At 53.9% G+C, this 22818-nt stretch overlaps 7 protein-coding genes across 10 annotated transcripts in view; 5 read left to right on the plus strand and 2 right to left on the minus strand.

Moving 5' to 3' along the window:
• The window catches only part of LOC126311215 (uncharacterized), a 60232-nt gene that overhangs the window by 19024 nt on the left and 18390 nt on the right, over positions 1 to 22818 (plus strand). The window contains exons 2-4 of one of the 3 annotated variants that reach the window (XM_049992172.1): positions 58 to 231; positions 296 to 387; positions 456 to 3182. The exons of the other annotated variants lie outside the window; for them this stretch is intronic. Coding sequence (XP_049848129.1) covers positions 58 to 231; positions 296 to 387; positions 456 to 2946 — 2757 coding nt within the window. The 3' untranslated portion in view covers positions 2947 to 3182. The remainder of the gene's footprint in view (positions 1 to 57; positions 232 to 295; positions 388 to 455; positions 3183 to 22818) is intronic. 3 annotated transcript variants of the gene reach the window in all.
• LOC126311223 (uncharacterized) lies at positions 3164 to 5724 on the minus strand. Of its 2 annotated transcripts, XM_049992184.1 has the most exons (3): positions 5482 to 5724; positions 4916 to 5422; positions 3164 to 4848 (listed from the first exon to the last, which is right to left on the minus strand). In XM_049992184.1, exons 2-3 carry the CDS (start codon positions 5005 to 5007, stop codon positions 3270 to 3272), a joined length of 1671 nt encoding a protein of 556 aa, XP_049848141.1. In that variant the 5' UTR covers positions 5008 to 5422; positions 5482 to 5724; the 3' UTR covers positions 3164 to 3269. The 2 variants fall into 2 exon arrangements, with proteins under 2 accessions (XP_049848141.1, XP_049848142.1); XM_049992185.1 differs by having other exon boundaries at positions 4916 to 5724.
• LOC126311179 (type I restriction enyme HindI endonuclease subunit-like) lies at positions 6789 to 11499 on the minus strand. The gene is made up of 2 exons (XM_049992128.1): positions 10000 to 11499; positions 6789 to 6860 (listed from the first exon to the last, which is right to left on the minus strand). Exons 1-2 carry the CDS (start codon positions 11497 to 11499, stop codon positions 6789 to 6791), a joined length of 1572 nt encoding a protein of 523 aa, XP_049848085.1.
• Positions 12149 to 13372, plus strand: LOC126311224 (phosphate carrier protein, mitochondrial-like). The gene is given in 7 exon segments (XM_049992186.1): positions 12149 to 12183; positions 12272 to 12405; positions 12474 to 12542; positions 12544 to 12590; positions 12645 to 12859; positions 12862 to 13182; positions 13185 to 13372. Coding segments are annotated over 6 exon segments (915 nt in total). The 5' UTR covers positions 12149 to 12183; positions 12272 to 12276; the 3' UTR covers positions 13319 to 13372.
• Positions 13353 to 14161, plus strand: LOC126311227 (protein ABHD11-like). The gene is made up of 2 exons (XM_049992189.1): positions 13353 to 13529; positions 13601 to 14161. The coding sequence occupies exons 1-2, from the start codon at positions 13353 to 13355 to the stop codon at positions 14078 to 14080; spliced, it is 657 nt and encodes a 218-aa protein (XP_049848146.1). The 3' UTR covers positions 14081 to 14161.
• LOC126311180 (ubiquitin-like modifier-activating enzyme 1) lies at positions 16175 to 17831 on the plus strand. The gene is made up of 2 exons (XM_049992129.1): positions 16175 to 17009; positions 17041 to 17831. The coding sequence occupies exons 1-2, from the start codon at positions 16175 to 16177 to the stop codon at positions 17829 to 17831; spliced, it is 1626 nt and encodes a 541-aa protein (XP_049848086.1).
• On the plus strand, positions 18012 to 19689 carry LOC126311225 (probable splicing factor, arginine/serine-rich 3). The gene is made up of 3 exons (XM_049992187.1): positions 18012 to 18181; positions 18776 to 19116; positions 19246 to 19689. Exons 1-3 carry the CDS (start codon positions 18053 to 18055, stop codon positions 19652 to 19654), a joined length of 879 nt encoding a protein of 292 aa, XP_049848144.1. The 5' UTR covers positions 18012 to 18052; the 3' UTR covers positions 19655 to 19689.

Genomic DNA, 22818 nt, shown 5'->3' on the forward strand with positions numbered 1-22818 from the left:
GTACCCTTCTTCCGCACCTAGCTGTCACTGATCACCTGTCACACACCTTCAATACAGGAGAGCGTCGCACTCAGAAACGACCTTATCGAGAACCGCCTGAGCTTGCTGAAAGAGCTGCCGAGACTCCAGAATCGCATCGGATCCTTCTCCTCTAGACGCTCGGAGAGCTCCAATTTGCGCGCGACATATCATGCCATCTATCTGTCTCATCTGTATGGCATTCAAAAAAGTGTACGCTTTTTTTTTTTTTCTCGTCTTCGTTCTCCCATGAAACTAAGGAAAGGTGCGATTCAAGATCAACACAACCAGCGCCGCCGAATACTTGCTGGACTTGATGGACACCAAGCCCAGCTTCAAAGAGAAGCTGCAAGCGATTGAGTCTGTTCGGTACGTGCGACACATTTTCGCGCTTTTCGTTTTTTCACCGCTCCTCTCACCTTTCCGCCGCCTCTCAGAGAGCTGGTCCTGTCGTGCCTCTATTTGGGCGTGCCTCTTTCCAAAGAGAGCATAGAGGAATACGTCTATGAGTTCTACGACCCCTCGAAAAACCTGTTTGCGCACGTGCCAGGCGGTCCGGCTACCATCGAGGCAACAGCGCAAGCCCTCGATGTGATATCTGCGCTCGGTCTCCGAGACAGCCAAAAACTCGCTCCTCTTTTTCCGGAGATTAGAAAGGCACTCCAGGCGTCCGTGAAGTCGACCAAGACCGCGAAATACTTTCACTTTGAGCCCTCCGACGGCACCTCCCAACTGGGAAACTGCGCCCACGCCATCTCCGTGGCTCTCAGCGTTGAGTTCCAACTTCCCGAGCCAGAGCTATGGGCTCAGCACATCTATTCCGAACTGGGAAAAATAGACTTCGACGACTCCAACTGGCGCGCCACTCTGTCAGTCGCCATTTCCTCGCTACACAAACTTGCGCAGTTCACCAACACGGTCGCAGCCTTTCAAAAAGGCATGACAAATGTCCTCGATCATCGCGTTCTGCGCCTCGACTCCCTCGATCTGGAACTCGCTTACCACCTCGACCGTATACTCCCGCTCACCCCGTACTTCTCGGAGTGCCTCACAGTGCATACCCGGTACCTTCAGGACGTCCAGGATACCAAGGAAGTTGTTCAGGGACAGCCCGTCGCGCCAAGAATCGCCTTCAAGTTCGGAAACTTCAGCCACTCGTCCATGAGCGTGGAACTCGTCGTCCACACGGCGGGATTCGCATTCGAACCGAAGATACTCTTTTTGGACGAAGACGAATACGCACTCCCAGAACCCATCGACACGCACAATATATTTGGATCCATGCGATTCTCCTACTCCTCCAAACTTCCACTCCTGGAACACGACGTCTTCATTTACCACGTCGATGAACTGCTTGTGGGATACTCGCTCACAGTGGAACCACATGCCCAACTCGCGGGATTATCCATGTATCCCGGCGAAACGGTCAACCTGGAAACTGCATTTTTGTTTGACCTCCACGTCCGCAACTACTCAGAATCTCAAGAAGACATCCTCAGCGGGTCCTACAACGCCTCCCTCAAGCTCCTGGACTCGTCTAATGTCCTGATCTACGAAGAATCTAAAGACTGCCACTCGAACTCGGAACCCCTGTCTTTCTCTTACACCCTGAACCGATACGACATCGTCCCTGGACCGCTCTGCTTCCTGTTCCAACTCGTAGATCACGCCATAGGACTACACAATGAGCACCGAATATGTTACACGTTTTCTCCTATCGCCGTCGCGTCTCACCTCCATATCGAGCCAGCAACCCCTAACTTCGTTTACCACCTCAACCAGTCCCTCGTCATCACCATTACCCCTGCGTCGACGTTCGATCTTTCCACACCTCAACCCTATTCCTTCAGAGACTTCCACTCGAAAGACGTATCTAACTCGTACAACTTCTTCCTCAACTTCTACAACCATCACCAACGGGTCCTCTCCGTCCCCGGCGTTCCCTTCGTCGATGACGGCCGCACCCTCCGATATCGGTTCCAGCTCGACTCGAGCCCCAACTTGGACATGCTCTCGCCGCTCTCCGCCAAATTCTACTATCAGCCCCTAGACGCCCCAGGCATCTACCTGAAACTGTACAATCACACCACCAATACCTTCTTCCACACCCCGGACCACTTCTCTATCACCTTCGACGCAACTGTCGAGGTTCGCGATCTGCGCGTCGAGCCAAACGCCTCTCGCCTCAATTTCGGAGACGTCCTGCAGCTCTCCTTCAAACTCTTCGACTCACTCACCGGACTCTACGTTCACCCGTCTCCCAACCAGCACTCGACCACCCAAGTCCTGTGGAGACTCTTGAAGTCGACCAGCGACGCCAACATGGACAAATACATCCAAGATGCCGCCACCTACTCCCAAGACCAGTTCCGTGTCCATCTGCCCATTCGTCCCGAATTGCCCACCGGAGACTTCAAACTGGAACTCCTCCTCAAAACCGAACTAGAGCCCAGAGCCCTCACCTCAAACAACAAGCCGTTCCTCCTCGACCTTCATATTGACGGCCGTATCGACGTCCGATCCTCGCTGGTGCACTACTTCGACGCCAAAAACACTCTCCAAGTCTCCTCTCTTCGGTTCAAACTCTTCTCAGAAGGAACCGCCATTGAAGATGCCCAACTCTTCGGCAGCCTCTACTGCGGAGACCAGCTCCTAGTCACTCACCCTGTCAGCGCGCACGGCCAAGAATACGCCTTCTCTTGGGTCGTCCAGTCCCAATCCCTCACCTCGAACAACTGTCGCGTAGAGTTGTACACGCGAAAAACACAACTCGATAACAACGACAAAAAAATATTCGAACAAAACCTGCGTTGCTCGAGCAGATCCAACAAATTCCTGCCATTCAACATCAAGCTGCTCATATTCATCTCACTCGCCGCCTGCTTCTGCGCACTCAGCCACCAAAAGTGGAAAATAGAAAAAGTCTAGCGGGCGCGCCACAAGCACCTCAAGGGCCAGCGCCAGTCTCACCGTACACGATGTACGCAGACAATCGACGATCTGCGACAAGTGCGAGCTCCTTCCAGCGCATGACAACCCCAACCCCCCCCCCCACTCGTTCGGAGCCCTCCCAATCTGCACTTTTCAAGATGCAGAGAGACAATTCACGTCTGAGCGTGACAGGTGATCGTTTCAAAATAACCTATTTTACACAAATTTGACAGGTTTGCGCTTTATCGTTTTGTCATATTTTCTCTTCGACTCCGACCGCGCGTTTGCCTCCGCGATTTTTTTTCCCCTCTTCCCTCGCGTCAGCCTTTGCTTCTTTGTTTCGACCTCGGTCCCACCATCGGGAGGACTTTCAGACTCGACATGTACTTGTTGACCCTTTTCTTTTTCCTGGACGGCTCCTCCTGGCCCGACGGTGTCGGCGCCCAGTCTCCCATGCGCTGTCGCGCATCCACCGCCTGAGAGGCCGTCTGTGTGGGGGAAGTCGGTGCGTCTTTCGAGTCAGAAGAGCTGCCTTGCGCTTTTTTTTTTGAATTTGCGAACGCGGCCGCCGCGATACACCTCCTCAGGAAGACAGGACTCAATTTCAAATGGTAGTATGCTTGCAGAGTCGTCCACAGGGGCCTCCGCTGTGGGTGGAACGTCAGGACGGGGCCGTTACTTGCCTTCTTGCTGAGGTTCACGATGCCCATAGAACCGTTTGAGACGTGCGCCTCTCGAAATTGCATGGTGTTTCTTGTCGTGTTCAAGATCAGATCGTCGATGGACAGAAACGTCTTTTTCACTCCGATCAGCTCCATGTTTGGAGATACGGTGACGTCTTCCAGGAACCCTTCTTCGTCGTACAAAATATCATGGTGGTAGATGATCCTAGACTCAATCAGCGTTTGGATGGTCGGAAAGATCAGCTTTTTGACTTGGTCAACGGACAACATAACTGCAGGCGCTCTAGGCACCTCTTTCGGTCTGTTCCCGGCATTGAGTCGCTCCTCCAGCCGGGACCAGCTCGTTCCGGTGATGCGTCCGTCCGTTCGCTCGCGACTTGCGCCAAGCTCCGTGTCACGGAGCTCCTGACGCGGGTGCTTTTTTACTATACAAAAAAAAGTTGTGGGCACTGCCGCTGGCGAGTCCAGCTCCTCTAGCGACATCAGGCGACGTCTGATGACGTCTGTGGGGTACGGCTTCGAAAGGGCGTCCTTTCGCCGACGAGTCAGTGGAGCCGACGGAATTGACAGAATTGACGCTTCGCTCGGATCCGAAAAGGTACTTTTTTGGGCGTGAATCGACATCTCGTCCAAGGACGGGTCTGGCTGGTAGGAGCGGTCAGAGCCGGCGTCGTGAGGATTTGATCTGTTTGCAGGAGGAGGAGCTGAGGTTGGCTTCGTTTCTGCGAACATTGGTGTCTGGGTCCGTGAGTCTACGGAAGAGCACCGGTCTGCGTTCGTATATTGATTCTTGTTGTGTGTATTGGGTAGATGGTCGAAGGAGATGGGCGTGAGGGGCTGGCTGACCGGCGAACACATTGGAGCTGGCTCGTACCGAGGAGAAACGTAAGGCGATGGTCGCTGCAGAGGAATGCTCAGGTCGTCCGGTGGAGGTGCTCGTTCGTTTTTCAACAGTTCTACATTTTCAGTATTGTCAAAAAGATGATGGTCGCTTGAAGTTTGACAGCTTTGGTGACCTTTGTCTGCGTCTGCCGGATGATGAATCGCAGTGACAGATGCGAGCGCGCGACCACCTGATGATGTGGGTGCGCGACATCCAAGCAGGAAGCAGTGCTTGAAAGCATCTAGCATAGGCTTGGAACAAGGGGGCGAGAAACGTAGGATAGGAGGATTCGACGTAGCCGAGTCTGTCTTGTTGATCACGTAACGTTGATATCTTAAGATACGTGCGGCTTTAGGGGTCAAATCTTTTTAGTTATATTTTTTGAAATTTAAAGTCGTACAGATTTTCGAAATTGTCTTGGATCCACTTCAGATCTGAAACGCGACGTTTTTCGCCCGATGAGCCATGGATTTGATAATGTGTGCCCTCCATATTCCAGCGTGTATCCTTTTTAGCAATTTTAGAGAATAAATTTTAACCCTGCGAGCATGACCGAATTCAAAAAAGGTTGCGCGATTTATTTGGGGTACAATTTGGCTTAAATCTTTGTCAGGATTGTTTTTTGACACATTTTGCAAAAAAAAATTTTTGATGCCGTTTTTGCAGCATTCTACTGTGAAGCTCAGCGGTTGTCTTGGATGCTCTGGCGTCTTTTCTAAGTCCGTTGACAATAAGATGCGCTTTTTATCGAGACAGAAGTTTTTCTATAATCATATTCGCTTCCTGCATTTCTTCTTGAGTGATAGACTTTGATATCGTTTGTTTTTTCGGTTTGTAAACACTTGGAGCGGTTAATGGTCCAGGAAACAGCACTTCCTGAACCAATTCAAGGTCCTTTGAAAGCTTGCTAGAAAAAAAGAGTAAATGGAGGAAGGACGCATGTAATATGGGATCGATGAGACTTACCTTGCCGTTGGATAGTTCTTTACAATATGATCTAGGGACCCACATATGGACTTTGCGCCTGGCTTGGTCAGTTTATATGCGGTTTTTAGAAAAAAGTTCATTTTTGGATTTATGATAGCCAAAACTATTTTTGACAAACTTGCCCACAGATTTCGCCTTACAATGCTATTTTTTTTTTAGTCCTCGTTTCTTGGATGCGCTGACATCAATCTGTTGATAGAATTTGGATCTTGTTACGGGACGCAGTGTAGTCGAAAAGTATGCAGGCATAAAGTTGTTTTTTTTTCGAATTGCTGATCACTTTTTTTAAGCATGTATTCACTTCTTCAAAAATTTAATGTTGCGCTTAGGACTGCTTGCGGGGTCAAGAGCTTTCCTCCGGCATTTGGAGATCGGCATTTTGAGAAACTTACCGTCTTCGATTTGGTACGACAATCTCGAAATTTACTGTTTGTAAAAAAAAAATTAATTTTTTCTTAGCTTAAGCTCCAGACTCGCGGTCATAAGAATGTTCCAAAAAAGCTCAAAACCAAAAGCGCTGCTAAGAAACGCTTCAAGGTTACAGCGAATGGTCATTTGAAGTGCTGGCCTTCTAGTAGGAAAGGAAAGGCGCTTATCATTCGTAGAAAAGGTGCTCGAGGTCCTGCCAAGCACTTGTTGAAATTACTGCCTAACTCCAAATGGAGCCTAAAGTCCCCTGCGAGATCCAAATCACAGTATTTGATTCAAGATATTGAGTTCGATGGCATCAAGTAAAAAAATTTTCAAATGGCAATTTTGTGTCTTGGCAGACGTTTACAAAAACCTAGAAATTTTTTTATTTTTACAGCGCTTGTGTTATTTTTTTTTCCTCGAACACGAGAGACAGAGTGCATCCTTATGTCTTCGCTAGAGGAAGAGTTTGCCTTACCTCGGCTTTCTGATTTTAGCCACATTGAGGCTTGTTTAGACTACTTGAATGAGCATTTTTCTGGACTCAAGAGAGAGATATTTGATGCTATACAGAGTGACCACGCTCTTTTTCTGGATACGCTGAACTTTGCCAGCGAAATAGGCGGGTTGGTTGGTTCTATTCAGGCAAAGTTTCAGGATGTTTGTGCGAAGGCTGATGCAAGTGTATGTTTTTTTTTTTTTTTTTTTATCCAAGAAGTGACATTTTTTTATAGAATTTACGCTTTTCTTCGTTGGTTTTATGCAGAGGGGAGCATCGAGAATTGGTGGCTAGAGAGGAATTGAGGGGGAAGATCAGTGATGCGTTGTTGATGCTCGAGAGGGTGAGGCATTCTCTTGAGGCGGTTTCTCAGTTGTTACACGGGTGCGACTATCTTAGGGCTAGAAGAGAACTTGAGTGCCTGGAGGGTCTGCTTGCGGATCTTGAGCTGCAATTCGGAGAAGAGCCGATTATACTTTCGTCTATTCGGGAAGAGGTGAAGGAAAAAAGAGAATCGTTGGTTCAGCTATTGGTACAATTATTTCGCGGCGCGTTTGGAATCAAGCGCGATTTAGAAGGGTGTTTTTTCGTCCAAACTGATAGTTCCGCGGACTTGAGTGACGATATGGAGGTGCGGAACAGGAGTTTGCCTTTGGTTATGTCGAATATGCACAGATTAGGCATTTTGGTAGATCAGTTACCTGTTTTTGTGGACGATGCAAAGTCGTTTTTTTCTGATTATTTTTTGCGTGAGGAGGAGAGCGGGGTGGAGGTACGGAGGGCTGAGGAAGGCGACAGGGTGTCGTTGGTGGTGGAATCGGGTCCGTCGTTGGAAGTGTCTAGATATCTTGAGAGCATCATAGAAGTGTTTACATTTTTGAACGAGTACATTTTTGGGAAGATGGAAATCGGCGGTGACGAAGTCCGTTTGGAGTTTGGTAGACGCATCTTGCCCCATGTCAATGGCCAGGTGGTTCGGAGAAGCCTAGAAAGGGCGTGCGTGAAGGGGTGGGACCGAGATAGCCTGAAAATGATGTACGGGGGTAGAGAGGTATGGGAGGCGGTGATCAGGTATGAGTCTAAGCTGAGGGAATTGGGATACGTGCCAGCCGGTGTGGAAGGATGCGTTGGGGACGAGTGGAGAATAGATGAAATCAAGAGAGTGGCAAAGGACATGATAGACCAGAAATGGTACAAAATAGAAATATTTCGTCAATTTCGGTCCAGAATTCTTATGGGGGACAATTCAGAAATGCAATGGGTAAATGAAGACGATAAAAACGATGCGTTTTTGGTGTCATTCCCAAAATGCAAATGTCGGAAAATGGTAGTCGAATCGATTGATTTGATTTACAAGATTCTTGAAGCGTTTTTTCGATCAACTCCAAAAGGCGACGCATCGATATTGATGAACACCGTCCGAAACTTGTTTGACCTTTTCAGAGCGCTGTGCTTCGCACCAACTCCCTCAAACAAAAAAGAAAACCCATCCGCTCAGTTCTTATATTTCAGTATGGCACTCTACAATGACTGTCGCTACATAATACATCATCTGTCATTGATGACAATTCGATATCAGCCGCAGTTCAAACAGCTTTCTTGCCCCCTCTTTACGCTAGCGGACCACATCCAAGACTTCGAGAAAATCGGCAACCGTCACTACACCCAGGCGATAGACCGCGCGCAACAGCAGATAATACTCAAACTCAACGACATGAACCGGTTGAGAAAGACGCACGAAACGGCCAAATTCCTGAAATGTCAAGAAACCATTCGGTCCATCACCAGCAGACTCGTGGCGATTGGCTCACTTTGGACGTCTCTGCTACCCCGCGATTGTTTTCACGCCGCGATGGGGCGTTTGATTGATCAAGTTGCGGAATACGCGGTTACGTCAGTGCAATTGCTCTGCGATATCAGCAAGGAGGAGTCCGACAGAATTTCCCAGCTTTTTGGCCCATTCATAGCCGCGAGTTCGCAGTTGTTCGGAGAACGTGAAGAAGAGGCTCAGACCGCTCTTAGAAGGCACATCCGATACTGGGGTAAGTTGACGAGCCTCATGAAGATGTTCTCGATGGGCATCGTTGAAATCGGAAAATACGGCCAATTCGATTTCACGCGAGAAGAAGTTGTCAAGCTGATCAAGGCTATGTTTGCGGATAGCGCGCTCCGAAGGAAAGTGCTGAACGAATTGGTGGCCTGAAACCAGCCGAAAAATCAGAGATTCTCTGACGGCGCAAGAACTTCCTCGATCTTGGCCATTTTCTTCTTTTTTTTCGGCAGAGACGAAATAGAAATGTCCCTCTCTTCCGAATCATCATCGAGAAGAGGCACGACCAAGACCTCCTTTTGACGAACGGTCAAAAAAAAAATACTAGAAAAAAGGGCAAATCGGGGCGTACCATTTCAATAAAGGGTTCTTGAATGCAATCCTCAGTACGAGCGCACAGAGGCGACTCCTTCGTCGACTCAGTCAAATCCTCCTTAAAGCCAGACTCAATGACCACCGCATCGCACTTTTCGCCAAGCTTCTCGTTGGCCCTTTTGAGCTTCGGTAAGAACCGTCTGGCGCGCTCCAGAACTTCCAACCGCGTGAGTACCGCGCGACTTAAAAAAGAGGAGACAACAAAATAGCCGCGTACCGTTTGTCTTGGCGAAAGGACCAATCTTGGGCTTGTTTTTGAAAATAAAAGGTGCCACTTCGACGTCTCAGCAAACTTTTCAGTACAGTAATGACCTTATCATAAAGACGTACGCGCACTCGACTTCGGGTCGAGATACAGCAAACATTGGTCGCTCGGAGATGACGGCTGCATTGCAAAGAATAGAGAAAAACGCTGGTCTTTGAACCGGGAACAAAAACGCCAAAAAAAAAAAATTCACTTGTCTGGTAAAACCGACGGAACAGTAGGGAGAAACGTCAAACGACGAGACGATAGAGGCGAAAATTTTGACAATCGCTGCTGAGAAAGTTGTTCTAACTTCTTCCTGCCATAAATCGTAGAGATATACGAAATGTTTTGAACGGCCTCTTCGGTCGACCTTGAAAAAGCACACGTGGCAATATGAATCTGCTCTCTAGCCATTTCAAATGTCATCCTGCAATTTTTTTTTGCCCCATCACAGCCTCTTTCAAAAAAAACTAAGCGAACCGAATTCTCGCGACCAAAAATTGTTATCCACTTCAAAAATACCTCCCTGTAGTTCACGGAACCTTGAAGCCCGTCCGAATCGTTCCTACGAGGTGTGGGAATGATCAGTGTCTCGGCAGGCAATGAGGGATCATATTGCTTTAAATACTCAAAACAGGACAAGTCCGAACGATGCTGCCCACATACGGACGTCCATTTCCAATCTTTGCATCTTTTCGTATCACTTTTTTCGGCGTGCTTTGCTTCGTCCATTCTCGGCATCCAAATTGACTTCGCGAATTGAAATCCTTCCTCAGACATCTCCGTAGAACACCATTCTCCCTTTTTGTTTAATCTCCTTGTGTATCGACGCATCGCTTCTTCCACCACTTCCTGAATGGTCATCTTCTTTTCCCATTCGTCGCCGCACGTCCTCCATCCATTCTTCCATTTCACCTCGTGCGTCCCTTCCCCTATGCACAGCTTTCCGCTACCGTTCACTCTCAAGCCCAACACCGACACATTCACACATTCTATCAGCTCGCCCATCGCTCGACTCGCCCTCTTGCACTCCAGTTGCTTCAACGCGGCCATCGCGCGCCTGTAGGACAGCTCTCCGCTCTCCGTCTGCAAGCGGTCACATAACTCGCAGTACCTCAACAAGCACGCCTCCAAATGGGACCTCCCTACGCGCTTCTCCAAACCCTCGGACCCCTCCGAGCGCGCGACGCCAACCGAGTTCAAATAGGACGCCAAACTGTCCAATTCGGCCTTCTCGACCGGAGGCCTCCTCAGAGCCGACAAGGTCGTCGTTCCCCAGTACCCTCGAAACGCCTCTACGATCTCGCTTCTCGAATTCACAAAGTCGACTACGCACACTTGCGTCTTCCCGGATGCTATTCTGGATAGACGCCCAATGGTCTGAACCGCACCCTCTCCGGACAACTTCCGATCTATGTACATGATCGACAACATGGGCTCGTCAAATCCGGTCCTCAGCTTGTCAGCCACCACGACCAACTTGACCATACTGCCTGGATCTTTGAATGCCCCCAGCGCATCTTTGTGATACACTCCGTTAACTCGCTCGTCTCTCTCGCTCGTCGGACGTGCGTCGCTCCCCGCCTCGCAACGTTCTGACGCGAAAAAAGGTGCAAAGCAAGCAACCACCGCAAATCTCTGGCCGGCCGGCAACAGCTCTATCTCCTTCTCTATCAACAACTTGTATTCCAATATCGTCGGCCTGTTCGGCACCACAAGCATTGCCTTCGCGCAGAACCCGTTGCCCGCCTTCTGCAACTTTCGAACTAGATGAGAAACCACAAACTTGGCCTTCTGTTCCATTCCGCACCGAGCCGAACTCGTCTCCTCAAAAAGCGCCCTCGTCGCCTCAAATCCACGCTCGACGATCTTCTCTCGCGCCTCTGCCCTCACTGAAACGGACGCGACTGCCGTCACCGTCGTGTAGTCCCCCAAGACGTCCAGGATCACTCGGTCTTCTACTGCTTCTTTCATGCTGTACGTGTAGAACGGCGCGATCGTGTCGTCCCTCCGAACCCCAAACATCTCCAGCGAATTCGCATTCGGCGTGCAAGTGAACGAAAAGTAGGTGATTCGACGACTCTGACGACTCTCACCCGTCAAAAACCGATGCAATTTCCTGGTCAAACTCTTTCCGTGGCTGCGATGCGCCTCATCGACTATGATCGCGACTGCTCTATACACTTGAATCTGGTCTGAGAGACCCAAGAACTTCTGAATCGTCGTGATCACGATCCTGAATTTGAGTCCAACGAGCAGCTTGCTCAAATCAGAGCTCGACTTGGAACGTACGCAGTCGAATATTTTATGAGGCGACAGGAACGAAGTGATCGCGTCGGCGAGCTGGTCTTCGAGCAAAATTCGATCGCTCAACACCACTATAAGGTCGTAATATGGATCCCTGCATCCAGGCATGCGTAGACAGTACAACTGATAAATCAAAGCGCTGATGGTCAATGATTTCCCGCTTCCGAATGCATGTTGAATCAAAAAGTTGGAACACGTTCCGTTTTTCCAGTTTCTCAACTCTTTGATTATCTCGAAGATGGTCTTCCACTGATGCGCTCTCGGGGAAATTGCGCCAAACGAGTCAATGATGAACTGCTTCACGTCGTTCAGGTCTCTAGACATCACGTCAAACGGTTCCAAAAGCTCGCTCGTCAACAGTTCGCCATTCTCAGTTGCGCGGTGCGAGCTTTCACGACTCCCTGACTCGGCGCCTTGATGAGGCGCCCCGCCGCCTGCTCCCCCCTGGCGTTGCTCGGCTCGCCTGATTTTGCCGAACAACAGCTTGAACAAAACTGAGCAAAAATAGAACGAAAACAAAAACGCGTAGACGTCAAATGATGCAAAAACAGTTGTACCGAGCAAGTTAACACAAAGACATTTGGCGCGCCTTTTCGAGCCGTCACGCGCGCTTTTTCTGAGTTCTTTTGGTCTGCGGCGACTTGGCAAACCCTCGACTTGCCGCCCGTTCGTCCGCGCTCCGAGAAAGCGGCCCCGGTAGCGCCGAAAGAGCTCAGGGGGCCTTTAAAAATTCTTCGGTACAAAGATCGCTGATTAAAAAAAAATAGGCATTCTTGTTTTAACACAATCTCGGTATGCAACGGCTCTCTGGCTACAGGCCGTTCCCCTCGCGTCCGCGATGCCGCGTTTCTTGCCTGCGTACTAACAGCAGCTGCGTTAGGTGGGATGGATTCTTCCAAAATTGAGTTGTACACGCTGAAGTACTACGCGTATTGCATGTTCGGAGGCGTGCTGTCGTGTGGGATCACCCACACGGCGGTGACGCCGTTGGACTTGCTCAAATGCCGCAAACAAGTACGTCGATTTGGCGGTGCGAGGTTGACGTCGATGCGGGGCACGCTTACTGACTTTGGTTGGTCTAGGTGGGGCACGCGACCTCTTTCAAGAGCGTGGTGACGCAAGATGGGATTCGGGGGTTGTACCTGGGTTGGGGGGCCTACGTTCATAGGTTATTCATTGCAGGGTGCATTCAAATTTGGGTACGGCTTTTTATTTTTTTTTTTTTGATCTGCGAAATGGCTTATACAGAAAAGTTTGTACGAGGTTTTCAAGCACACTTATTCGGAGGCGGCTGGAAAGGAGAATTCCATCAAGTACAAGGATGCGTTGTGGCTGATGGCATCCGCGTCGGCTGAGGTGTTTGCGGATATAGCGTTGTGTCCTTGGGAGGCTGTCAAGGTTCGCATTCAGACGTCTGACCCCAACAAGATTCCACGCGCCTTTCCCAGGACCTTGCGTGAGGGGATGCCAGGATTGTGGCGAACGAGGGCATTAACGGCCTGTACAAGGGGCTCACGCCGTTGTGGGGCAGACAGGTTCCCTACACGATGATGAAGTTTTGGGCGTTCGAGAGGTCGGTGGACGCGTTGTACAAGTACGTCGTTCCCAAGCCTAGAGGCGACTGCACGAAGGTAGAGCAGTTGGGCGTCACTGCGTTGGCGGGGTACATTGCGGGGATCTTCTGCGCGGTGGTGTCGCATCCTGCCGATTCTGTCATATCGAAGCTCAACCAATACGAGACGAGTCCGGGACTTATGTCCATAGTTAGAGAGCTCGGTCCGGTTGGCATATGGAGGGGTTGGGCATGAGGTTTTTCATGATTGGAACGCTCACGTCGTTCCAGTGGTTCATATATGATTCTTTCAAAGTGGCGGTCGGATTTCCGGGATCGGGGGGCACATCGGCCATCGCATCGGCGTCAAAATAAAAATTAAAAATCGAGCTTTTTTTTTTGTATCGCAATGTGGTTCAGAGTTGGTCGCGCGTTATCTGACAGGTCCTTTTGCACGTTGGCGGGGGCGGTGGACCTGCACGCGGAGGTGTTGAGGAGGAATAGCGGGAGGTCGATGGTGGTGCTGCACGGGTTGTTTGGGTCGATTAGCAATTGGAGGGAGGTGGGGAAGAGCATTGCGCAGAGGGTGTGTGTGTTAGAGTTGTGTTTATTTTTTTACGTTTTTTGGCGTGTTAGGCTAAGGTTGGAGAGGCGAAGTGCGAAGTGGACGTGCACCTGCTCGACATGCGCAACCACGGGAGGAGTCCGCACACGGAGAGAATGGACTATCCGTTGATGGCGCTGGACGTGCTGAAGTACGCCGAGAGGGAGAAGCTGGGGAGTTTCGTGTTGATGGGTCACAGCATGGTACGCGGAGTTGGGGGGAGTGTTGAGTTGGGGGCGGAGCGGGGAGTTGACGTGGGTCGTGTTGCGAAGGGTGGAAAGACGGCGATGCTGTTCGCATCGAGGTACCCGGAGTTGGTGGAGAAGTTGGTGGTGGTGGACATTTCTCCGGTGAACGGAGGGGCTAGGAGCGTGGAGTTGCAGTTGGACATAATGAGGAAGTTGAAGAGGATAGACGTGAAGAGGGTTGGGTCGCTGAGAGAGGCGGACGAGGTGTGCAAGCGGTACATAGACGTACGTGGTGAGTGGGGCGTGTGTGTGTGTTTTTTTTTTGCGGGTTTGAGAGGGAGTTGACAGGTTGAGGGGGAAGGATGCGCTGTTGAGGGGGTTTTTGCTGCAGAATTTGGTGAGGAATGGCGGGTACAGGTGGAGGATGAACTTGGAGGTGCTGGAGGCGACGATAGAGCGGTGGGTGGACAGCGCGGTGATAGAGAGGCCGTACACAAAGCCGACGTTGTTCGTGAGGGGGGGGAGGTCGGAGTACATCAAGATGCCCGAGCACGGGGAGGTGATTAGGAGGTTGTTTCCGAGGAGCGAGGTGAGGACGGTGGAGGGGGGGACGCACTACTTGCACTACGAGAGGAGGGGGGAGTTTTTGGAGGAGGTGGTGCCGTTTGTGGGGGTTGAGTAAAAAAATAAAAGAATTGAAAAAAAAAAAAGTGTCCATTTTCTCTGGATGAACAGCGGGAGAAGCAAGCGCGCCATAGGCCCTGTTACAGAGCGATCGCCGAATAAGAGAAACAAGATTGAGGAGTGCAACGGAGACATGTCGGAGGTACGCGGGGGGGGGGGTGTGGTTTGCGAGGGGGGGGAGTGGGGTCTAACGAGGGGTGAAGGAGTGTAAGATAGATTACGAGAGCGAGTTCTCCAGGTTGATTGGGGCGATAGGGAAGGACGCGTTGAGGAGTTTGGGGAGGGCGAGGGTGTTGATGGTGGGGTTGGGGGGGTTGGGAGTGGAAGTGGGTACGAAAGAGAGGGGGGGGAAAAAAAAAGGGGGGGGAGAGAGAGGAGGACTAACGAAAAAAAAAAGCCAAGAATTTGGTGTTGATGAACGTGGGTGAGTTGGGGATACACGGGGGGAGGGAGGTGAGGGTGGGGGATTTGTCGTCGCAGGTGCGTGGGTGGGTGTGTGTGTGTGGGGGAGAGAGAGAGAGCTGACGGGGGGTTGCAAGTTTTTGTGCGGGGAGGAGGAAGTGGGAGAGAGGGGGTGGGGGGGGTCGATGAAGAGGTTGGCGGAGATGAACGAGAGGGTGGCGATAGAGGAGGTGGGGTCGTTGGAGGAGGGGGTGATAGGGCGGTATGACGTACGTGGGGTTTGGGCGTGTTTTTTTTTTTTTTTTTTTTTTTTCGAGTGGAGAGAGAGCTGACGGGGGGGGAGAAGGTGGTGGTGGTGACGGAGGAGGTGGGGAGGGGGGAGTTGGTGAGGTTGAGCGAGGCGTGCAGGAGGGGGGGGGGTGGGGTTGGTGGTGGGGGGGGTGCCGGGGTTGTTTGGATACGCGTTTGTGGACTTGGGGGAGGAGTTCGAGGTGAGGGACTGGAACGGGGAGGCGGTGAGGGAGGGGGCGATAGAGATGGTGAGGGGGGGGTTGGTGACGGTGGCGGAGGCGAGGCACGAGTTGGAGGATGGGACGTGGTGGAGATAGAGGGGGTGGAGGGGCTGGAGGGAGTGAACGGGAGGGAGTACGAGGTGAGGGTGAGGGGGAGTTACGAGTTTGAGTTGGTGGGGGTGGGGGAGGTGGGGGGGGAGTACGTGAGGGGGGGGAGGTACAGAGAGAGGAAGGCGAGGAGGAGGCTGAGGTTTAGCCCGTTGAGCGAGTACATGGAGAGGGCGCCGAGGGAGGAGGAGTGCATGTTGGCGGATTATTCGAAGTTGGGGCGAGTGCGGGAGTATTATTTGTACACGAGGGCGAGGATGGAGGTGGGGGGGGGGGTGAGGGGTTGGTGCGAGGAGGCGGCGAGGCGGGTGGTGGAGGCGGCGAGGGTGGTGGCGAGGCAGGTGGGGATAGAGGGGGTGGACGAGGAGGTGGTGGCGAGCTTGGCGAGAGCGGGGGGGGGGGTGTTTGTCGCCGATGGCGGCGATATTTGGGGGGGTGTTGGCGCAGGAGGTGGTGAAGGCGGTGTCGGGGAGGTGCGCGCCGCTGAGACAGTGGTTGTTTTTCGAGTCGCTGGAGTGTTTGGGGGGGGGGGGGGGTGACGCGGGAGGAGGCGGAGGGGGGGGGGACGAGGTACGATGGACAGGTGGCGGTGTTGGGGAGGGGGTTCCAGGAGTGGGTGGAGAGAGCGAGGGTGTTTTTGGTGGGATCGGGGGCGATTGGGTGCGAGGTGCTGAAGAACTGGGCGATGATGGGAGTGGGGTGCGGGGAGGGGGGGGGCGTGGTGGTGGCGGACATGGACAGGATAGAGATATCGAACTTGAACAGGCAGTTCCTGTACAGACAGTGGGACATCGGGAAGCTGAAGAGCGAGACGGCGGCGCAGGCGGCGAGGAGGATGAACCCGGGGATGAGGGTGGAGGCGAGGTCGGCGAAGGTGTGTGTGGAGACGGAGGGCGTGTATGGGGATGATTTTTGGGGGTCGTTGACGGCGGTGTGCGGCGCGTTGGACAGCGTGGACGCGAGGCTGTACGTGGACGCGAGGTGCGTGCACTACAGAGTGCCGTTGGTGGACGCGGGGACGTCGGGGCTGAAGGGGAACGTGCAGGTGGTGGTGCCGCACCTGACGGAGTGCTACGCGTCGTCGAGGGATCCGCCGCCGAAGGAGACGCCGGTGTGTTTGCTGCACTCGTTCCCGAACAAGATAGAGCATTGCTTGCAGTGGGCGAGGGAGCAGGTGTTCGAGGGCCATTTCGTGGAGCAGCCTAGGACGGTTAACGACTACCTCACCAAGTCGAACTACCTCGAGACTCTGCCATCGACGCTGAGGCTCTCGGTGCTGGAGACGCTAGAGAAGGCGCTATTGGAGCCGCCGAAGTGTTTCGACGAGTGCGTCGACTGGGCTCGGCGACTATTCGAATCTCTCTACAACCACCAACCCAGACAGCTGCTGCGCAACTTCCCTCCCGACCACTGCGACGCGAACGGGGTCTACTTCTGGAGCGGCGCGAAGAGGCCGCCGAGGCCGCTGGAGTACGACGCCGACAACGAAGCGCACCTGGACTTCGTGGTGGCGGCCGCTTTCCTGAAAGCGTACGTGTTCGGCGTGCTCGAGAGCGAGCTGAAACCCGGTAACTACGCCGAAATGCGCGAACGCGCGAGGGACCGGTCTCGATCGGCGGCGGCCCCCCCCCTTCGCTCCGAAGCTTGCCGCCCCCGGCGAGCCCGAACGCGCGCCCGAGGACGAGGAAGAAGTGGCGGAGCGCATCCGCAGCCTGCTCCCCCCCCCCTCGAGCGTCTCTTGGCGCGCCCGTGTGGTGGAGTTCGAAAAAGACGACGACCGAAACTTCCACATCGACTTCATCAGCTCGGCCAGCAACCTCCGCGCGACCGTTTACGACATCCCTCCCGCCGACCGTCTGACGAGTCGACTGATCGCCGGCAAAATCATCGTCGCGATCGTGACGACCACCGCCGCGGTCGCCGGGCTCGCGTGTCTCGAACTGTACAAAATCTTCCAGCGCTCGGAGGGCGAAAAAAAAAAAATCGAACAATTCCGCAACAGCTTCCTCAACCTCGCCCTCCCCGTCATCCAGCAATCAGAGCCCCTCCCCCCCCCCCTGCTCCACTTCCGCGGAAAGCCGTTCACCCTCTGGGACCGCCTCGAGATCCGCGTCGGCGACGTGACCCTGGAGCGCGTGCTGGAATGGTTCAAGGAGGAGCAGCAACTCACCGTCAACTTCATCACCGTCGGCCCCTCGCTGATCTACGCCAGCTACGCCGTCTCCAAGGCCAGGGAGCGACTCAAGCAAAACTTCAAGGACCTCGTGTCCCAGGTCAGCGGGCGCCCGCTCGACCCCCACAAGCGCTGGTTCTACCTCCAGGTCCTCGGCGACGACCCCGACGGCAACCAAGTCGAGGACATGCCCCCCGTCTCGTACCACTTCGCCTGACCGCGAGCGAACAAAAAAAGAGGAAAAAAAAAAAAAGAAAAACGGGAAAAAAAAAAATAAATCGTAAACGCACGCACCGCGCTGTCCGCGCACTCTCCACTCTGTTTTTTTTTTTTTCCCGGACGCCCCTCTTTTTTTATTTTATTTTATTTTATTTTTGCTTTTTTTGCGCTCCCGCACTAGAAAATACTCACAGACCCTTTGCAACGACTTTTCGGGCCATGTCATCCCCGCCTCGTTTATGGGTTTCTCCTCTCTCCGAACGCGTGTCAGAGAGCGATCTCAGGTCTATATTCAGTAAGTACGGAAACGTGGTGCACGTTTCCAGGAAATCTAACTATGCCTTTATCGTACGTGTTCCCTTGGCTGGACAGTTTGGATCCCTGCATGGGTGGCCTTTTATGTGGCGAGGACAAAGAGTAGAAAGGGGGGGCACTCGGCGTCGCCGGTTGGTGGGAAGAGGTCTGGCGCCGTCTGGGAAAAAAAAGTCCGGGCAGGTTTACGTCAAGAGGTTGTTCGAGAGCCGCGACTCGCGCGTTGGAGGCGCCTCGGCGCCAATCGAGATGGGCCTTTTTTTTCCTTGACATGGGGAAAGCGGCGGGGGGGGGGGAGGGGAGCATGTTCGCGGCGCAATCGCGGAGCACGCGGTTGACAGGTTTATTTTGTTTTTTTTTTTTTTTTGGCAAGAGAAAAGAAGAAGAAGGAAAAAAAAATAAGAGCAGCGAAGTGGCCGACGGCAGCACCCCCGCGCTGCGCGCATACGAAGGGCCTCTCTCTTTTTTTTTTTTTTTTTTTTTTTTTTTTTTTTTTTTCCCCCCTCCCTCTCCTTTTGTGTTGCCGTACACGCGGGCGCGCTGTCTATGGGTCGTTGATTTTGGATTTTGGTGTTTTTTTTACGCGCTGTTTTTAATACTGGAGTGTTTTTATGGGACGACGCCTGTTAGGAATTTCAAGATCCTATAGACGCGGACGACGCGGAGAAGGCACTCGACGGATTCAAGCTAGACGGTATCAAGCTCATCGTGCAGAAGGCAAGGCCCAGGGAGGACAGGTATCGAGACCGCTACAGCAGGGACCGATATCGAGACGACGATCGTGACGATCGGTACGATCGCAGGGGGTACAGAGACGACTTCCGGTCCTACCGAGACAGCCGCTACAGCTCAAGGTGGGACGACCGCAGGGACGACCGATACGCGTCGCGTTGGGACGACCGCAGATACGACCGCTACAGACACCACAGCCCCATCAGGAGCAGCCGAGACTCACGGGGAAGAAGGTTCAGGTACGCGCACGCTTTTCCAAAAAAAAAAAAAAAAAAAGAAAAGAAAACCTTTTCCAGCCGAACTGTGTTCGCCCCCCCCCGCAAAAAAAAAAAAAAAAAAAAAACCACCTCTAACCCCCTTCTCCTCAGTCCTCCGCGAAACACCGAGCACCGCCTGTACGTCGACGGCGTCACGCGCGACATCAACTGGAAGGACCTCAAGGACCACTTCCGCTCCTGCGGAGACGTCTGCTTCGCTGATGTCAAGCAACACGGAGACCGCCTCCGCGGCATCGTCGAATTCAAATACCGCGAAGACCTGGAGCGCGCATTCAAGGAACTGGACCAGACGAGGCTGAGAGGTGTGACTATCTACCTATCCATGGTCGATCCGGACACCTCCAGCGTCCGCTCTAGATCTCCCTCGCGGTCTCCATGCGAAGAGATAAAATCACCAAAGGAACCGTCCCCGAGCGACGGCACTTACGAAAAGTATTCACCAATCGAAGAATCAAACGGGACCAACGAGCGATCGCCTATATCAGAAGAGCACGAATAAACAACGGAGAGCCTATACACATACGCACACACACACACACTTAAATTTTTTCGATTTCATTTATTTCGCAAAGCGCGCAAATCTCCTCGCGGGTGCGCAGGTACCTCCGAACCTGAGCCGCGTCGTTCAGCCACGCCGAGTCCAGCGACTCCACGGACTCCAAAAGACCGCTCAGATTGGCGCTGCCGAGTATCCGCGATTCCGGAACGCCCAGCAACACGAGCTTCTCCAAAATCAAATCCTCCCCGTCCAACTCCTCCTCGGCGGAACGCGCCAAGTCGCGCGACGACTCCTCGAGCAGACGACGCACGCGAACTCGCGCCCGAACCAACCGACGCCTCCGACCCTCAAGCCTCTCAATCGACGCCTGCAAACAAGGCGGATTCGCCTCTCTCAGGCAAGGCCCACCGCCCTCCCCAAACTCAAAACGAGACCCCCTCTTCGGCTCTCCCGCGCCACACTCCTCCGCGGGCTGCCTCTTCGACCGAACCACCGCCGGCAGCCAACCCTGGGACGGGGACGATGACGTCCCAACGACCGTCTGCGAACCGTCGCGCGGCAAGCCCGGCCAACCGGCCTGTCGCCCCTTCGCGTCCAAGTACTGGAGGATGGGCGCCAAGTGCCTGTCGAGGCTCTTGGCCGTGATCTGCTCGCCCCAGGGCAGCGAGCGGCCCACCTTCAACAAAAGGTCCATCAGTTCGCGAACGCGCGCGCGAATCGTCTTTACTGAAATTTTGAGAATTTCGGCCAGTTTTTCCAGGCATCCGTACGCGTGGAGGTCTTTGTGTGCGCGAGTGGCGATCCACAGAGCGGCGCCGGAGACGGCGTTCGGCTTGCGCCCGGTGACGATCCAATGCGCCTTGGCCAGACAGATGAGCTGCACGGCGTCGTAGACGGCGCGGTTGCGAAGCGCGTAGAGAGGGTCCCCGCTCGCGAGAGACGAGTTCGGCGCGCGGCGCTGTTGAATCAATTGGCCGGCAATGCGACTCACGAATGAGGCCGGATCCACGCACTCGGTCCTAAGCAGGTCCGGGTGCCTGTCCGTCAGCCTGTTGTAGCACCTCGCCAACAACACGGCGTTCACCTCGCAGGCGTACGCCACGTCCATCAGCGTCAGCGGGTGCTTCCACAAGCGAGACACGCCGTAAATGGCCGCGGGCACCAGCCACTTGGAATTGTAGTACCGCACTCGAAACGAGTCCGTCAACCGCAAGACCACCAACTTCGCCTGGTGAACCAACTCCTTGGGCAGCCCCAGCGCGCTCCCATGACGCTCCACCAAACTCCACACACGACGCTTCTCGTACGCAAAGCAATCAGTACATGTACCCATACACACCCATACACCCACCCGCACGCACACACACGCACACACACCCCCCGGCAGGTGCGCGGCCCGCCGCCTACCTTTTGCTGCTCCGCTCTGTCGTACACCCCGCCCGCCTCGGCGCGCTGGTCGAACCCGCGGCGCGACCTGGCCCGCAGGAACGAGCTGTACTGCCCCGTCGGCATCTGCCCTCCGCCGCCCTGCTCGGCGAACTCCACGTCCTCGCTCAACCTCGTCTCCTTCAACACCATCCCGCAGTTCTCGCAGACCACGCTGTCCTCCTCCGCCAACACCAACAGCGAGTCCGCGCGGCAGTACGTGCAGCACGAAATCTCGCCCATCTCTCTTCCTCCCGCGCTCTCACCGCGCCGCCGAACCACAACAAATATCTCTGCAAAAAAAAAAAAAATCACCCGTGCCGCCCAAAACATATCCCCATCCAACGAAAAACCCTCGGCCTATCCACCCCGCCCCTCCGCCATGCTGCCCTCCACCGCCGAGCAACTCATGCACATGCTCTCCGACCCTCTACAACGCAGCGAACTCGAGGTACACACCGCGCCACGCGCCCGCCCACTCCAACCCCCCTCGCGCAACCCCTCACCAACCCCCCACACGAGACCGCCCTACACGCCGCCTACACCTCTCTCAAAGTAAAACTACCCGCCCCCCCTCCACACGACTCCCCCAAACACGACCCGCGCTTTCGCTGCTCTCACTACCTCCGCAACTGCCTCCTCCTCGCCCCCTGCTGCCAACGCCTCTACCCCTGCCGGTTCTGCCACGACCAATCGGAAACCCACCCCCTCAACCGATTCCTCGTCCAAGAGGTCGTCTGCCTCGCCTGCTTCGCGCGTCAACCCGCCTCCCCGCGTTGTACCCGCTGCCACACGCTCTTCTCTCGCTACTTCTGCCCAATCTGTCACCTCTACGACAACTCCCGCTCCAAGGAACTCTTCCACTGCTCCCCCTGCGGCATCTGCCGCGTCGGCAGCCCCGCCAGCTGCTTCCACTGCTACCAGTGCAACACCTGCATAGACGCCAACTCCTACAACCACAAACACTTCGACAACATCCTAGACCGACACTGCCCCATCTGCCTCAAACACATGTTCGCCTCCAGGAGCCCCATCCAACACTTCCTCTCCTGCTCCCACTCCATGCACATCAAGTGCTACGCACTCCTCACCTCCTACACAAAACACTGCCCCCTCTGCAGACAGACCTTGCTTCCAGCAAACGCCCATAAATAAAAAAAATAACCCTTACAACCCGCACCCTCGATTCAGCTGCCTGACCTGCAAACGCCCAACCAGCAGTCCAGGAGCCTCGACAACGTCCGATTCGACTCCGACCTAATCCTGCGCAGCAGCTCCCCTCTCCTCGCGTCCCCGCCGTCTCGGCACAGCAGCGACGCCCTCGAAATCGCGCACAGCGGATACTCCGGCGGAATCACCACAAACAGGTGCGGAATCTGCGGCTCACTCGGCACCGAAAAAACCAGCCCCACGCGCCTCTGCTGCAACTCCTCCGGCGGCGAAGGACTAGACACACAACACACGCGAGACGACTCGTCGCACCTCAGGTCGCAAAACCTCGGCGCCGCCAACTCCACCCGCAGCGCTCGCACCGTCGTCAGGTACTTCTTCCAGCACTCCAACACCAACTTGACCCGCTGGTGCAAAGACAACTCGCACCGACGACAGTACTTCACGTATATCTCAAACAGCGCCGGGTACGCCATGCTCTCCACCTCGAGCTCCGGCACCACCCTCTGCGGACTCGACCCCTGCTTTTCAATCGGCTGCCACAGGTAAAGGTGCAACTTCGACGCCAA

This window comes from Schistocerca gregaria, unplaced genomic scaffold, assembly GCF_023897955.1.
Source record: "Schistocerca gregaria isolate iqSchGreg1 unplaced genomic scaffold, iqSchGreg1.2 ptg000400l, whole genome shotgun sequence".
NCBI lineage: Eukaryota > Metazoa > Arthropoda > Insecta > Orthoptera > Acrididae > Schistocerca > Schistocerca gregaria.

Excerpts from the sequence above, each read along its gene's own strand:
- LOC126311225 (XM_049992187.1), top strand. The coding sequence starts at position 18,053 with ATGTCATCCCCGCCTCGTTTATGGGTTTCTCCTCTCTCCGAACGCGTG. Across the intron at positions 18,182-18,775 it reads AATCTAACTATGCCTTTATC|GAATTTCAAGATCCTATAGA; the intron begins GTACGTGTTCCC and ends GACGCCTGTTAG. Across the intron at positions 19,117-19,245 it reads TCACGGGGAAGAAGGTTCAG|TCCTCCGCGAAACACCGAGC; the intron begins GTACGCGCACGC and ends CCTTCTCCTCAG.
- LOC126311227 (XM_049992189.1), top strand. The coding sequence starts at position 13,353 with ATGTGGTTCAGAGTTGGTCGCGCGTTATCTGACAGGTCCTTTTGCACG. Across the intron at positions 13,530-13,600 it reads GGAAGAGCATTGCGCAGAGG|TGCGAAGTGGACGTGCACCT; the intron begins GTGTGTGTGTTA and ends GGAGAGGCGAAG.
- LOC126311223 (XM_049992184.1), bottom strand. The coding sequence starts at position 5,007 with ATGGAGGGCACACATTATCAAATCCATGGCTCATCGGGCGAAAAACGT. Across the intron at positions 4,849-4,915 it reads CAAGACAATTTCGAAAATCT|ATATCAACGTTACGTGATCA; the intron begins GTACGACTTTAA and ends ACGTATCTTAAG.
- LOC126311179 (XM_049992128.1), bottom strand. The coding sequence starts at position 11,499 with ATGCCTGGATGCAGGGATCCATATTACGACCTTATAGTGGTGTTGAGC. Across the intron at positions 6,861-9,999 it reads TAGGGGAAGGGACGCACGAG|CTCAAGATCCGCAAGCAGAC; the intron begins GTGAAATGGAAG and ends TCCGAATTGCAG.
- LOC126311180 (XM_049992129.1), top strand. The coding sequence starts at position 16,175 with ATGGACAGGATAGAGATATCGAACTTGAACAGGCAGTTCCTGTACAGA. Across the intron at positions 17,010-17,040 it reads CGAGAGCGAGCTGAAACCCG|GGACCGGTCTCGATCGGCGG; the intron begins GTAACTACGCCG and ends CGAACGCGCGAG.